General features: G+C 51.5%; 2 protein-coding genes across 2 annotated transcripts; both read left to right on the forward strand.

Annotated features, from left to right (window-relative positions):
- The first annotated feature begins 618 nt into the window (after positions 1–618).
- On the forward strand, positions 619–4,501 carry LOC125542417. Its single transcript, XM_048705459.1, has 4 exons — positions 619–966; positions 1,444–1,609; positions 1,695–1,820; positions 3,050–4,501. The coding sequence occupies exons 1-4, from the start codon at positions 746–748 to the stop codon at positions 4,328–4,330; spliced, it is 1,794 nt and encodes a 597-aa protein (XP_048561416.1). The 5' UTR covers positions 619–745; the 3' UTR covers positions 4,331–4,501.
- Positions 4,502–12,425: 7,924 nt separating this feature from the next.
- Positions 12,426–15,137, forward strand: LOC125542418 (probable leucine-rich repeat receptor-like protein kinase At1g68400). Its single transcript, XM_048705460.1, has 2 exons — positions 12,426–14,125; positions 14,230–15,137. Exons 1-2 carry the CDS (start codon positions 12,802–12,804, stop codon positions 14,922–14,924), a joined length of 2,019 nt encoding a protein of 672 aa, XP_048561417.1. The 5' UTR covers positions 12,426–12,801; the 3' UTR covers positions 14,925–15,137.
- The last annotated feature ends 237 nt before the right edge of the window (positions 15,138–15,374 follow it).

Here is a 15,374-nt window from a genome sequence, read left to right on the forward strand (position 1 = left end):
GCCCACCGCTCCGGTGGCCGATGGCCGGTGGCGGGAAAGAGAATCCTGGTGTCTTGACTCCCGCTAATAGATAGGTAGGATTTTAGTCCTCGTAGGGGCGGCGCTCCTTCTTCAAGTCTGTCTTCTGGACTCCAATCTTCCTCAAATTTGTCCATTGGGATGGATTAGACGGCGCTCCGACGTAGATTCATACCAGCTCCTTGGGGCGGTGAGGTTAAGGTTTCTCGCTGTGCGTACGCAACGGCGACATTGGTGTCAGGTTTTTCAGATTGATTCAAGGATTCAACGGCGACCACTATGGCTCCAGTGGGTTGGTCCTTAGGGGCACGTGCACGAAGACTTTCCTCGACAAGGTCGGGGCCGGCTCCGGTACGGGAGCGGCGACAACGGCTGCTCGTTCTGACGGCGACAATGGTCGTTTGATGATCCATGGATCTCAATGTAATTTTTATTATGTTTGAGGAATTTGTAGTTCTGCTGAATTTTTATAATAGATCTTATCCTTTCCGGAAAAAAAGAAAAAAAAGTCGTTCCTGTGCAATTTGGTACTAAAAGAGAAGAAGAAGAAAACATAGTCTTTTTCTGTGTGTTTTACAGTATATTAGAGGAAAAAAACACTTGCTACCTGTGCAGTGACAGAATCACAAAAAATACAGCTCTCTGCGCACTCGTCCATTCGGCGACTAGTCGACGCAGCTGACGCCACCACGCGGCGGCGGCGCTTGTTCCCATCGCCGCCACCGGCATGGCCGAGGGCACCGACACGGTGCGCGCGCCCGGCGACGCGGAGGAGATGGAGAAGGGAGAGATCGCAGGCGCCGCCGCCGGTGCCGACGGCGACTCCGCCGCGCCCCAGCCGGTGGAGCCCACCTGGGCTTTCTGGATCGGCAACGGCAACCCGCAGGAGGAGTCCGCCGGCCGGGGGAACACCGTCCACACCTTCTCCACCGTCGACGACTTCTTGAGGTCTTTTCTTCCCCCACCCTCACCTCCTCCCAAACCCTCGTTAGTCCCCAATCTGTTGGTTCCTTGTCAATGATGTATGATGACTGTAAATTTAGATTTAGATGCCCTGCGAGCAGCTCGCCTTAATCCAACACAAGACTGCTGATCTGATGCTCGAGTCTAGGACTAAAATGCTCTCTGGCTCTAGTTTGTGACCAGATTTCAGCCTCCCGCAAACAGGGATGTCTGAAAATCGACCAGTTATTTTAATTAAGCTGAACTGAGTACTGTCCATTGACTGACTCCCTGGGTTATCTTCTACCAGATGATAATGTCTGTCATTACTCACAGTGCGGTTTGTTTCAGGGTAAAAATTTCTGCTTCAGAAATCTGGTTATGTTTGCTTTAATAATTTGTTCCATTCTTTACTGTATTTCCACCTTTTGCGTTTACTTCATATATCCCTTTGGCTAACGATTGAGTTGGGTGGTCTTTCAGCCTTTACAATAATATCCTCCACCCTAGTAAATTGGGTGTGGGAGCTGACCTCCATTGCTTCAAGAATAAGATTGAGCCGAAATGCCAAGGCCCCATATGTGCTAATGGAGGTGCATGGACCATCAGTTGTGGCGAAGGGAAATCGCAGCCATTGTGGTTGGATACAGTAAGCATCTTTCGCATCATTCGTTTTATACAATTACTGTTTCTGTAAATCCATCCTGACTCCTTTTGACAAATATCATGTTTAGCTACTGGCATTGATTGGTGGACAATTCGAATATGGTAATGAAATTTGTGGAGCGGTCCTTAGCGTGTGTGGGAAGCAGGAAACAATAGCTATATGGATTAAAGATGCTACTAACGAAGCTGCTCAGGTAAAAGTCCTGTAGTGCATACTATGAAATTGTTTGTTTCATTTCAGGCAACAGCCACGTGGTATGCTATATCATAGACTGAAAGTTTGTCAAATACTACACCTTCCGTCTTAAAATTAGTGTCTCAAGCTTAGTACAACTTTGTACTGAAGTTAGTACAAAGTTGAGCCACTTATTTTGGGACGGAGGGAGTATAAGATAGTATAATACTGTGATCCTGGTATATAAACAAGGATGACATGGCTGTACCTGTATGGAGCCTAGTACAGTTGTGCTTGTGCCAAATGTCATTGTGTAACTTGAAATGCTCTTATATGGTTATATGAAGAGTTCAACGCAATTGAAGAAACTTATATTCCTCGAAAGACATAGCGGTACTTTGAGTGGCAGAACATTGTCGAAGAAACTTAAACCTCAAAGGATTGACATCTTTGGTTATAGTATGCATCTATGTTTGTGGTTTCCAACCTAAATTGTCCTAGGTAAAGGTTTCATTATTTCAGCCAAAATAGCGTGTTGTCTTGTATGGTTGGGATTATTTTAACTTCTTTTTCTAATGAAATTGCTACATTTATTCGTTTCTTGGCGCATTGTTTTGAAGTATGTTTATGTTAAATCCTTGTGTAAGCATTTGGTTTTCCTTTTTGTTTAGCATTTTTCGTAGTTCTTACAATTGTGCTGCAACAGTATCCTAAAATCTGATAATGTCATGGCATTTTTATACTCGATTGAATGATGCAACCAGTGTCGGATCTAGGCCCAGGCCGGGGGGGGGGGGGGGGGGGGGGGGGGGGGGGGGGGGGGGGATGAGGCCCAAATCCTTTGTGCTGTAGCAAAATACTGTACCAATTGTACAGCATACAATGGGGCCTGGGCGGCCTGCTGGGCTGGATCTGCCCCTGGATGCAAGGCATACTATTTTTGAAGCTTATTTGATAAATGTATGTAGGACAAATGAAGTATTTTACTCAGCATGATCCTTTCTCTCTCGCATGCACGTATTCATTAGCAATATCACCCATGCAAAATACTCCTTCATTCTTGTAAGGCAATCATCAGAGGTCAGTTTTATCACCTGTCTTTGTGCAAAGTCCAAAAACACCGCACATTAATCAACAGAGGGGATATTAGTATATACTGAGTGTTGGTTGGTGGTCTGTGTGCGTGTTTATTAAGTTGTTTCTGTCTGGATCATCCAGTCTTAAGCATCTTCCTTGTTATTTTACCAGCTAAGCATTGGCAAGCAGTGGAAGGAATTTCTGGAGTACAAGGACTCAGTTGAGTTCATTGTTCATGATAGTGATGCAACGGCAGTACAATGCTGGTCTTCCACGTTTCCCGATGATCCCCTTGACGTCATCTACAACAAGGTCCCCAGTCACTGCAGCCGCGTGCGCTTTGCTGCCGTCTGCAGATCGTGGTGCACTGCAGCTTCGCGGCACCGCGCGCTGCCTGAACTCCCGTGGCTGCTCCTCTCACCACGCGACCGTGACACAACGAAGCGCCTCTACTGTCCTGAGGACAGCAAGATCCTGTGCATCTCGCTCCCGAGCGATTTCATCGGCAACTGGTTCGTCGGCTGTCATGGTGGTGGCTGGGTTGCATCATTCGAACCACCACCGTTCAGGATCTTGAACATTTTCTCCAGTGTTGAGGTTGCGCTCTCCGAGAAACAGAAGGGGATCGTTTGCCCAGGCCGCCTTGGCCAGATCATCATTTGGAAAATCATCTTCTCCAAACCACCCACCTCAAGTGACTGTATCATTGCTGCCATCACCGACAATCACGGCATCGCGCTCTGCAGGGTTGGGTGTCCGAACGGTGGGTGGACAACAAAAGGACATGTAAGCTACACCATGGAGCTTGCAGACATCGCCTTTTGCAACGGTAAGCTCTATGGTCTCACACGGGACAGATGGGAACTTGTCAAGTTTGAGATCGGTGCTGATGAAGATGGTGCGCCCGTGGTCACAGCCGTTGATCGGCTAGTGGTCACTGTCGAGCACCAGCAGCCCCCCAGTGTCTGGGCCAACCGGGTGGATGCCAGCTACATTTTTGAGCTACACGGCAAGCTTGCGACGGCGGTGAGGTCCCCATGGTCACCCAACCTCAGACCTTTCTTCAAAGTGTTCGAACTTGTTGACATCGACACCAGCGAGGGGATGGCACATGGCACACACAAATGGACAGAGGTGATGAGCTTGGGTGACTTTGCCCTATTCCTGGGTCCAAACAGCTCCAAGGCGGTGCATGTGTCAGCAGACAGGCGCGGCGGTGTGAAGAGAAACCACATCTACTACTCCTACCATCGCCGCTTAGCGCAGAAGGAGGTCCTTCTCAGCACTGACCTGGTGTTCCTGACAAGCTCCAACGCTGATGGTGATTCCGTGTACTACAGGGAAGATGAAAGCTTATCCGCAGCCGTGGGCGGGGTTCATAGGATTGGGGCAGTAGGATACTATGTCAGGGGTAGCCCTAATCCTCCAGTGTGGCTTCTCCCCCTAGCATAGTGGCTTTTTATATACATTGTATTGCTTAGCTGCTGCACATGCCTGAAAATTGTACCGTTAGCTGTATAACCGTAAATGCTCTATGGTTTCAACCATGTTGTATTTAGAACGAATGTACAGCAATTATAATTAATCTGTACTCATGGATAAGAAAAGAAGTAGTGAATCTTCTATATTCTTTTCCCAGTTAGCTTGGGAGTTTGAGTTGAATGCCGGTGCATGGGAATAGCTTGCGGATATGAAGTCAAATGAATAAGCTGAGATAATATTAACGTCTGATAAGTAATGTGTCATGTGTCGAGATAGTTCAAGGTTGTTTTTTTATGAGAAAAAAACTTGTGTTGTCTGCCTGAGTGATCAAACTCTCCTATATTTTTCTTGACAGCAGTTTCTTTCTCTTGATACATGGGTAAAAGCTTTGCTTCATTTCGTTGAATCAAAAGAAGGTTTATGAACGGAAGTGTTGCTCTGCTCCTGGGTGCATTAGAAAAAACAGGGAAAAATCAAAAATGAATTCCTGACAAACATTGTTGAATGTTTTATCAACATGCAAAGTTTAGAGATGAAAAACATTCGTGGACATCTGGAAAAAAGATCGATGTCCCAAAAAGCTTTTAAAAATTGCCCTTTAAGAACATCATTTTTGTATGTTTTGCCTGGACCTCCACGAATATTTCTTCAGCACGAGAATTTATTTGTTCTTAAAACATTCATCAATGTTTCTGGCAAAAAAAATTATTTAAAATTATTATATATTTTTTCTTCTGATTTTACTGTTCACTTGGGTGCATATGCACCTGAGTACAGAAACTCCATGTACCGATGTACGTTAATAAAGTACACCACTTGAATGAGGGCGCGACAAATACATGAAAGGGATTACTCTCGCGGCAAGGCCATTCTCAAGTGCTTCGCCCACAGCACACTGCCTAGCACTTGATGTTGGCAAAGATAGTCATTGGTGAGGCATAAATGTTCCGAAACACCCACGCATTTCTCTCGTTCCAATTTCCCAAGACGTGAGCATCATGAGGGAGGCGAGAGCCTTCCTCCGGTGACCATTGACATGGATGACAGCGAACCGCCAATTTTGACATCATGAAAGTTATGACAATCGACATAGGAGAGATTGTGAAGACCAAGCCAATCTCCTAGCATGGTCCAAATGTGCATGGAGAAGTGACACTGGAACATAAGGTGTGCAATAGTTTCCAGGGCTCTATTGCAAAGCTTGTAAGAGGCTGCATTTCGGCCAACCTCGGCGTTGAAGGCGGTAAGCTGTCCGGATTTTCTTTTGCAAGATAAGCCAAGCAAAAAAATGATCATAGGAGGCGCCCAGTTGCTCGACACCATCGGCTTAAAGGTGGACGAGGCAATGTCATCAAACTGTGCCTTGTAAGCGGACACCGACAAGTAGGCTCCGAAGATGGTTAGCTTCCATTTATGGCTTCAGGCATGTCGTCGTCTAAATGCACCTCACTAAGGAGCTCCCCTAGGGAGAAAGAACTCCATGAGCTTCTGCACATTCAGCTCCATTGAAATGTCCATCTAGCTTATCCATTCATCACCCACAAGTGTAACAGTTCCGTTTTTTAGCTTGAACAACGCAAAGATTGAGGGAGCAATTTCTTTCGGCTTCACGCCATTGAGCCACGAGGCATGCTGAAATTTGGCCTTATTTCCATCCCTAACTACAATGTTGGTGCACTTGTATAAAAGGTTCATGTCATCCGTGTCACATGAGATTCCCAAACTCACCCAAGACCGACTCGGGTCGGTCCACTCTAGCCAAGGCCATCGAAGTCATAGCGCCCTCGCAATTTTTTTGATATTAAGGATCCCTAATCCACCAAGGGGAGTTGGGAGGCAAACGAGCCCCCATTTGGCTTTGCATTTCCCACCGGAGACCTTGTCCAAAGCAGGCCGCAAGAACGATCTTTGAAGTTTGGCGATTGCTTTGGTCGTTCCCTTAGGAAGGATGAGAGCAATCATGTGGTATATTTCTTGGGCCGTGACGACCGGTTTCACAAGAGCGCCACGACCAGCAACAGTAATAAGCTTTCATAATCCACCAACCATCTTGTTCGCTACTTGTCTGTGAGGAACAGGAGGTGCAACCCATGTAGTCTCTGAATAGTTAGGGGCAGCCCCAGATAGCGCATCTGGAAGCTTGTAGTGGATGCCTAAAGTCCTCCATGAGCTCAGGGAGGTTGTTCCCTCACAACGGATAGGCGCGACAATGCTCTTCTGCGCATTGGTCTCAAGCCTACAGATCTCGCTGAAGTTTCTTAGCAGCCCTACCAAGTTGTCAATGTCTTCTTTGATCAAAGCCAAAAAGATCGTCGCATCACAGAAATGTCTAGAAGCATGGCTTTCTTCCTCCGAAGGCGGTGGAAATCGCATTGGACGTTGCCATGTCAAGAAGCTGCTTTGAAGGGTCAATAACAAAGACGAACAACAGCAACAGCAGGCAATCGCCTTGATGGAGCCATTTCCCGTGCCCCTAGAATGCCATTAAGGTGAACTCGCAAAGTAGCAGTGGACAGAGGGACGTGATACAATCTCTGTACTTTGATGGGAATCCTATTATCTGGAGAAAATCAAGCACATAGTCCCACCAGACCGAGTCAAATGCTTTTCGAATGTCAAGTTTGACGAGTAAGGTGGGGTTTCTGGTGTGTTTCATCTTCCAGGCGAAGTTTCTGACGTATAGGTAATTGTCATGTAAGCTCTTTTCTTGGCGAATGTGCTTTGGCATGTTCAAAATGAGTTGGTTAATGGATGAGGCTTGTCTAGAAGTGGGAATCTTGGTGATGATCTTTGCAATTGCATGATTCAGGCTAATAGGTCAAAAGTCAGAGATGCACTCAACACCATCCTTCTTGCTAAGGACCACCACATTTTCTAAATTTAGCCAACGAAAGTTCTCATAATGAAGGTTTTCGAACAGGTGAATAACTCTCATGACATCATGCTTGATAATTTGCCAACAAGATTTCAAAAAAGCACCAATGAAACCATTAGGGCCCGGAACCTTCCCACTAGGAAAATCATGGATGACAGGAAGGAAATCCTCCCCTGGGAAGGCGTCTGTGATTGACTCAAGGTCACACTCCTTGAAAACCATGCCTGACCAGTTGAAGTAAAGCTCCCTAGTCGGCCTTCGCAACATGAAAGAAGTGAAATGATGATGGATGGTATCCTATTTTGCTTGTGTGATTAGTGATCCGTCTTGGCCATTAGCATGGGAGGTAGAACACCACTCATGTGGTACCCCCTTGAAAATGTCTCATGTGGGCATTACATAATTCCAGGCTCGAACTCTTCAAGAATATCTTGGACATTGGGGATCTCACCCGAGGTTGTGGATTCTCTAACTTGCCATGGGCAAGGCAGAGAGCTACAGTACCTCTGCCTTTCCTCTTCTTTTGTCTGTTGGGTCGAGAACGGACCGCCCAGATCTGATGCAACAGTACAGTTGCTACAGTAACCGAAACAGTGATCTGAATAGGAACATTAAACAGTGCATTCGCTATAGTGCATTTGCTACAGTCTTTGCCCCGATCTCGACTGCCAACTTTTGATCCAATGTCTCTCAGACAAAGGTAGAGCATTGTAGCTCCCTGCCTTGCCCATGGCAAGGTAGAGAATCTGCGCCCCTCACCTAATGCCTTATGTTGTTGTGGGAGGTAGTAGGTGCGTTTTCTCAGCACTTCGCCACGCTCACTTCCTTGGAGTAAATCATCTCACATGTCCTTTACTTAATAGGGAATGGGGCAAGAGTCATCCACTCTGGACCAAATCTTTATATCTCATCATTTTTAGAAGAAACTCTATTATTCTACCATATGCTTTTTCATAATCTAGGGCTCCTTTGATTAAAAAATGTATGATTTTTGGAGGATTTGGTTGGTTTTTTTCTACTTTTGTTGTTTGATTTCACATGATTGGATTCTAGGATATTCGGTTAGCCCCAAAGCCATACTAGTCTTACTTACCCATGGTCTTTTTGATGTTGGTTAAACCACTCAGTATACATTTTGAACCGTCTTGAATAATATGTTATTTACTGGCGCAAAACTCGCAAGTCACACATATATATCTTAAGAAAAAATGTGTGCTAATTAAGGAGCAAACTGAAGTATAGATTAGTTTTTTTGGCTTTTCAGTCTAATAGAATGTATTCTTTTGATTTCCTGCAAAAATGAAAAGATTGTATTATTTTGATAAAAGAAATTGAGTACAACTTTTAGACAAATATACGCAACACCAGTACGTGTATACTCATACAATTCCTATGTATACTAAAGTCGTGGAGATTAAAGATCAATGAAGTCACCAAAGATATCTCGTAAACAGAAACATCATCTCACATTGGAAAGAGTAGACGAGTACAACCCCCCCCCCCCCCACACACACACACACACACACTTCTTTACTTATCCCAGGTTCCAACCCATTGCTAAAACTGAGTGCGCCCCCTTTTTTTTGGGGGGGGAGGGGGGGTGACTATAATAGGTCAATGGTTACCCTTCCCATTGAATTTCTAGCGGACTTTACCATTATGGCAGAACTTTTGTCGCTCTAGATGGAGATAAAACACAATTTTGTCATTCTGGGTCTTAACCTGGAGAATGAATAAGAGGCATTTTCCAATCCCAATGTGTCATAAGCCATGATGTTTGAAAAAAAATATGCTACACAAATATCAACAAAGTAGAAAGTCTCATTGGAATATCCTAACCTTCAGTTTGAAAAAATAAAATCACTTGAACCAACAAACGCCATCGAGTTGGGCTGGCCCATATCACGAGAGGGTGAGTGATTTCTGCGATTTGCACACTATTCTTGATCCTTTTATAACATATAAATTTTTTATTTTATGTTTTTATACTTAATTTACTTTTTTTCCCTTTTTCATTTATTTTTCTCCTCTCTTGTTTTTTGTTGTATCACTTCTACCTTTAATGTTTATAAAAATTACCTTTAAATAATCATGGTTATTTCCTAAAAAAATTATGAACATATTTTAAATTTGATGAACACTTTCCAAAAAAATATAATTCAAGGATATTATTTAAAAAAAATTGCTAAGTTTTCCAAATTTTAACGTTATTTTCTAAATTCAAGAAGCATTTTCTGAAAATCATGGTTTTTTCAAAGTATATTTTAATAAATGATGTGAAGATCCTTTAGCCATGCGCAGTGTTGTAGCAAGCATTTTATCTTTGGAGAGGAAAAGCACCACTCTCTTTTTTTCGGGTAAAACAACACTTTATTCTCAATTAGCAACGCATCGGAGCTCTACTCTGGGCTGGCTTCGGCAAGAGTTCTTCGCTTAAAAGGAATTATGGGAGTTCACAGTCTCTTTCTCGCACATGAACGACTAGGCTGGCCTCGGCCCAAAACTTCCAGTCACTGACTTGACTCAGAGTGTGGTAGCGGAGAAAAAAGCGAGGCGGCATGGGTCTCGGCCGAGGAGCGAGGGGAAAAAGCGAAGTCAGCCGAGGGAGCATCAGGGTCTAGGCCAGTGCGTGTTTTAGCGGCATTTTGCAAATGGAGGTCTAATGTTGTACGCGGATGTGATGATTTTTATTTTAGCAAATGGGCCGACCTCATATTTCAGAAGAGAAAGTTAACCTGCTGGCTCCGGCCCATGTAATGACTAGGCTTGGTCTCAGCCCAAGCCCTTCAGTCACTCAGAGTGCTGTAGCGCAGCATGTTTGTCTCTAAAAGACTGAAACTTGAGCAATCAGGGAAGAAAAATGAACACTAAATGCTGAATTCTGCAGCTACTTGCTTCATCTTTGCTTCCCCGTTCCCTCCGTAATCTGTTGATGATCCAACGCTGCCTATAACTAACAATTGTCAGCTATAAAAACCATTAGTACTACTCCCTTCGTTCCAAATTCTGGAGGGAGTAGTAGTTTTCAACCAAAGTTTGCAAGCTAATTACTCCGCCGAGTCACCTCGCCGGCGGCATCTGCAGGCAGCCCGCGCCGCTCCTTCTTGTTTTCTTGTTGGCGCCATGATGATGATGAACCTGTAGCCCATGGCCATGGCGCCATGGCCCATGGCCCATTGCTTGGTTGGTTAGTTTAGCCCAAACAGGCTCCGCATTTCCCACATCCCGATGCACGCCGTAAAGGGAGGGCAGGCACGCCAATCCATGCAACAATTATTACTCACTCCCTCCCACTACGACAATTCGCTCGACGGCTTTTAGGCCAACTCCACCGCACGAACTCTAACGAACATTTGGATTGACCGAATTTTATTCCTTTGAGGCGCTGATGGGTTCGTCCGTGTCCGCCTTTGTCAGATGGGTCGTGCGTCCACGCACCGCGCGGCCGCATCCCAAATTGTGTCCGAGATGGGCGTGAATAAAAAAACTAGAATGAAATAACTAAAAAACTAAATAAAAGCATTTTAAAAATATATAAAACATATATAGGGGACGGCCACAGAACGGCCCAGTTTCCACGGCCACTTAAAAGGCCCAGTTTTCATAATTAACATATAAAACAAAATAAAAAAACGCCTCCGCCTCCCGCGCGCTCCTGCCGCGCCCGTCGGTGCCGTGGCCGTCGCCGTCTTCACTGGCCGCCGGTGTCGTCGTCGTCGCTGACGAGGTCGACATAGGCCGGCGGCGTCCACAGGTGGGCCGGAGGTGCGTGGTGGACGGGGTCGGGCTGGACGACCGGAGGTGCCTGCACCACCTCCTCCCGTGGCGACGCCTCCCGCTCCGGTGACCGCGGCGGAGTGGGGCACCAGTTCACGCCCACGCCGGCGGCCATCTCCGGAGCAGTGCAAGCCCAGCCCCACCCCTTGCCCAGCAGCTGCTGGAACGCGGCCGGCGGGTCCTCCCTCCTTTCCTCCTCCAGGGCCACCATCTGCAGCTCCAGGAAGGCGACGTCCCCGGCGGCAGAGAGGGCCATGGCCTCCTCCAGGCCGTCCCACTGTCGTTCGTCGTGCGTGTACATGGAGTCGTCCATGACACGCTTGAGGAGACAGGCCTCCTCCTCCGCTGACATGCGAGGAGGTGGAGGGGGCGACGGAGAAGGCGACGGCGTGGGCGTGACGCCGCGCACGCGCGTACGCCCGCGCACCTCTCGACGTGGCCGCCGCGGCCCTGACACCGTGCCGGCGAAGTATGACGCGCGGCGCGTGTCGTGTTCGTCCTGGAGCCACATGTCTCAGAGGTCGGAATTCGGGCCGTACCTGTCGTCGTAGAACAGGTCGTCCGGGAGGAGGCGGCGGCGGCGCTCGATCTCATCGCGGCGCGCGCGGCCGCTCGCCGGCACAGGAGGGATCGGGACCCGATCGGCGCTGAGGTGCCATCCGTTGGGGAGGTGGATGTCACTCCATGGGACCGGCGTCCTCATCTCTCAGTACCTCCGGCACACGTCCGCCGCGAGGTACTGTCGGTCGCGCTCGCCGGCGGGCCTAGGGTTGATGGTGAAGGGGGCCGGGATGGGGGCTCGACGGGAGGAGCGCGGCGGTGACGCGGGCTCCTCCTTCTTCACGGAGCCGCGGCGGCGCCCCGAGGAGGAGCCGGCCTCACGGTCGGGCTTGCCCTTGCCGTTCCAGAACCCCACGGAGAGGTGGGCGGCCGGCGAGCTCGAGGGCTTCGGCTAGGGTTTCTGCGCTGTCGGGTTTCGAGGAGGCCGCGGGGTGGCGTGGGGCAGTGTGGACGACGACCCGTCCATGCTTCCCACTTAAAGAAGGACGGCGCCCGTTCGACGTGCGGATGACAGGTGGGGCCGCCCGCTCGTGCGCATTGATGTGGGCGGGTGGGAGGTAGGTGGCCGCCTGCCACGCGGCCCCAACGCGGACGAGCACGCGTCTGTTTGGTGTCCGCCGCGACCCAAACCCGGCGCAAATTTACGCTCGAAATGGGTCGGCCCGCACACAACACGAACAGGAGGTTCAGGCCGTCACGAGCTGGGCCGCCTCCTTTGTCCGTTTTACCCCAAACGAACGAGGCCGGATAGAATAGGGTCGTGCGGTGGAGTTGGCCTTATTATTACCATCTCCGTCCGTTGCTCACTGACATGTCCCCATCAACCGAAAACCCCCAACGACCACACCGTCCGTCCCCAGCCCCACGGACCAACGGATACGTCGGTCGTCCCCTTGCTGCCGCCTGCCCGTACGTGCTCCTCTGCCTCCCGTCGACCGATCACCACACCACACGAGCCTAGCAGTGCATGCAGTGCCACAGCGGTGCACTGGTGGTGCCCGCGCGCGCACTGGTGGTGGCCACTGACTGACACCCACTGCAGCGTGGCACCTTTACTGTGCGATAAAGCTGTTGAAAGCGGAGGAGCGCCGGAGGTGGAGAAAAAGGCGCGGCAGAGCGTGGCGCCAGAGACCAGACAGACAGGAAGAACCAGCCCCCCCTCGTCTCGCCGCTGTCCTCCTTGCCACTTCTGCTCCTCGCACCGCCCGCGGCGACCAGCCAAACCGCCATGCTTCGTCCCAGCGACAGCACCACCCCGGTGCTGCTGCTGCTGCTCACCGCCTTGCTTGCCTGCGGCGCCAATGCCGGCTCGCCGGAGGGCGACGTCGCCGCGCTCGCCGACTTCCGCCTCGCCGCGGACCGCTCCGGCGCGCTCGCGAGCTGGAACGCGTCCGCCAGCCCGTCCCCGTGCGGCTGGCGCGGGGTGACGTGCGCGGGCGGGCGCGTGACGCGGCTGGTGCTCGAGGGGCTCGGTCTGTCCGGCGCAGACGCGCTCCCGGCGCTGGCCCGGCTCGACGGCCTCCGCGTGCTGAGTCTCAAGGGGAACCAGCTCTCCGGCGCCGTCCCGGACCTCTCGCCGCTGCTCGGGCTCAAGCTGCTCTTCCTCTCCCGCAACGCGCTCTCCGGCGCCATCCCGCCCTCGCTCGGCAAGCTCTACCGGCTCTACCGGCTCGACCTCTCCTACAACAACCTGTCCGGCGTCGTGCCGCCCGAGCTGGCCCGGCTCGACCGGCTGCTCACGCTCAGGCTCGACTCCAACCGCCTCACCGGCGGGGTCGACGGCATTGCGCAGCCGAGGCTGCAGGATCTCAACGTGTCCAACAATCTCCTCTCGGGGAGGATTCCGGTGGCCATGGCGGGGTTTCCGGCGGGCGCGTTCGGCGGGAACGCTGGCCTGTGCGGCGCGCCGCTGCCGCCGTGCAAGCAGGAGGTGCAGAACGCGTCCCCGTGCCCTCCCGCTGCGGCCATGGCGGCGTCGTCGCCCTCGTCGAAGCCGCCGGATGGCAAGGGGAAGATGAGCCGCGGGGTCGTGGCCGCAATTGTGGCCGCGGACTTCGCCGTGGTCGGGCTCGTCGCCGGGCTGCTCTTCTGCTACTTCTGGCCGCGCCTCTCCGGGCGGCGGAGCGACAGGCGCCACCGCGAGGGGGAGAAGATCGTCTACTCCTCCAGCCCGTACGGCGCTGCAGGCGTGGTCGCGGCGGCCGGTGGCACGTACGAGCGAGGAAAGATGGTGTTTCTCGAGGACGCCGGCGTGAGGCGGTTCGAACTGGAGGAGCTGCTGCGCGCATCCGCGGAGATGCTCGGCAAAGGCGGCTGCGGCACTGCGTACAAGGCGGTGCTCGACGACGGCAGCGTCGTGGCCGTGAAGCGGCTCCGCGACGCGGCGCCCGCGGCGGCGTCGACCAAGAAGGACTTCGAGCACCACATGGCCGTGCTCGGCCGCCTCCGCCACCCCAACGTCGTGCCGCTCAACGCCTACTACTACGCCCGCGACGAGAAGCTGCTCGTCTACGAGTTCATGCCCAACGGCAGCCTCTTCTCCCTCCTCCACGGCAAGTCCTCCGCTCCGCTCAATTCTTCGCCATTAACTCCGTCGAACACTTGCTGCTTCTGCTGCTGAGAAACTGAAGGTAGGAACCTCCGTCTGTCGTCGCAGGTAACCGAGGGCCGGGCCGGACGCCGCTGGACTGGGCGGCGCGCATGCGCATCGCGGCGGGCGCCGCGCGGGGCCTCGCCTACATCCACCACGCGAGCCGGCGCGGCGGGCTGACGCCCAAGCTGGCGCACGGCAACATCAAGAGCACCAACATCCTGCTCGACAGGTCGGGCGAGGCGCGCCTCGCGGACTGCGGGCTGGCGCAGCTGGGCACGTCGTCGCCGGCGGCGAGCTCGGCGGGGTACCGCGCGCCCGAGGCGCCGGCGCCGGCGTCGCGGCCGTGGGCGTCGCAGAAGGGCGACGTGTACGCGCTCGGGGTGGTGCTGCTGGAGCTGCTGACGGGGCGGTGCCCGGGCAGCGAGCTGCCCAACGGCGGCGTGGTGGCGGAGCTGCCGCGGTGGGTGCAGTCGGTGGTGCGGGAGGAGTGGACGTCGGAGGTGTTCGACCTGGAGCTGATGAAGGACAAGGGCATCGAGGAGGAGATGGTGGCGATGCTGCAGCTGGCCCTGAGCTGCGCGGCGAGCGCGCCCGACCAGCGGCCCAAGGTCGGGTACGTGGTGAGGATGATCGACGAGGTCCGCGCGTGCGGGGACCCGCAGGCGTCGTCGCCGTCGCACGGGTCGTCCATGGACGAGTCCTCCGGCGTCTCCGACTCGCCCGCCGTCTCTGATGGCGGCGGCGCCGCCAGCCAGTGATCGGAATTGCAGAGAGCTTTTTTAGGTACTTGGGGCTTGATTGAACTGTGATTTGTGCTTTGGTTAACTGCTTTTTTGTCTTCATCTGGAGGAGGATTGGTGTGGTCCGTTGGATCTGATTTGATGATGGTGTTGTACATGATGATGATGATTGATCTGATTAGAATAGCCGTACTGGGATGCTAGATTATTATTGTGTGAGTTGATTGATCATGGCGTTTGTCTTTTTCTTGCGTCGATGTGATCCTCTGCTACTGCAGCACTACACTGGCTTTCAAGTTGGTTTTCATCTCATAATAATTCAGCTCTTATCGCAAACACTCTACTTTTGCACTGGATGCCTATTTTTGCAATGCGACGGTTTGTTTTTTATCTGAAATAACACTGTAGTTTTGCACTGGAGTATTTGTGAATTTGACCAACGGTCAACTGATGTCCATAAAAGAAAAC

The sequence above is a fragment of the Triticum urartu genome, chromosome 3 (assembly GCF_003073215.2).
Source record: "Triticum urartu cultivar G1812 chromosome 3, Tu2.1, whole genome shotgun sequence".
Taxonomy (NCBI): domain Eukaryota; kingdom Viridiplantae; phylum Streptophyta; class Magnoliopsida; order Poales; family Poaceae; genus Triticum; species Triticum urartu.

What these genes read in the sequence shown, in the direction of transcription:
- LOC125542417 (XM_048705459.1), top strand. Translation starts at nt 746, where the DNA reads ATGGCCGAGGGCACCGACACGGTGCGCGCGCCCGGCGACGCGGAGGAG. An exon ending in AGCCATTGTGGTTGGATACA is followed by an intron (nt 1,610 to 1,694) that starts GTAAGCATCTTT and finishes TATCATGTTTAG; the next exon opens with CTACTGGCATTGATTGGTGG. An exon ending in CTACTAACGAAGCTGCTCAG is followed by an intron (nt 1,821 to 3,049) that starts GTAAAAGTCCTG and finishes TTATTTTACCAG; the next exon opens with CTAAGCATTGGCAAGCAGTG.
- LOC125542418 (XM_048705460.1), top strand. Translation starts at nt 12,802, where the DNA reads ATGCTTCGTCCCAGCGACAGCACCACCCCGGTGCTGCTGCTGCTGCTC. An exon ending in CCTCTTCTCCCTCCTCCACG is followed by an intron (nt 14,126 to 14,229) that starts GCAAGTCCTCCG and finishes CTGTCGTCGCAG; the next exon opens with GTAACCGAGGGCCGGGCCGG.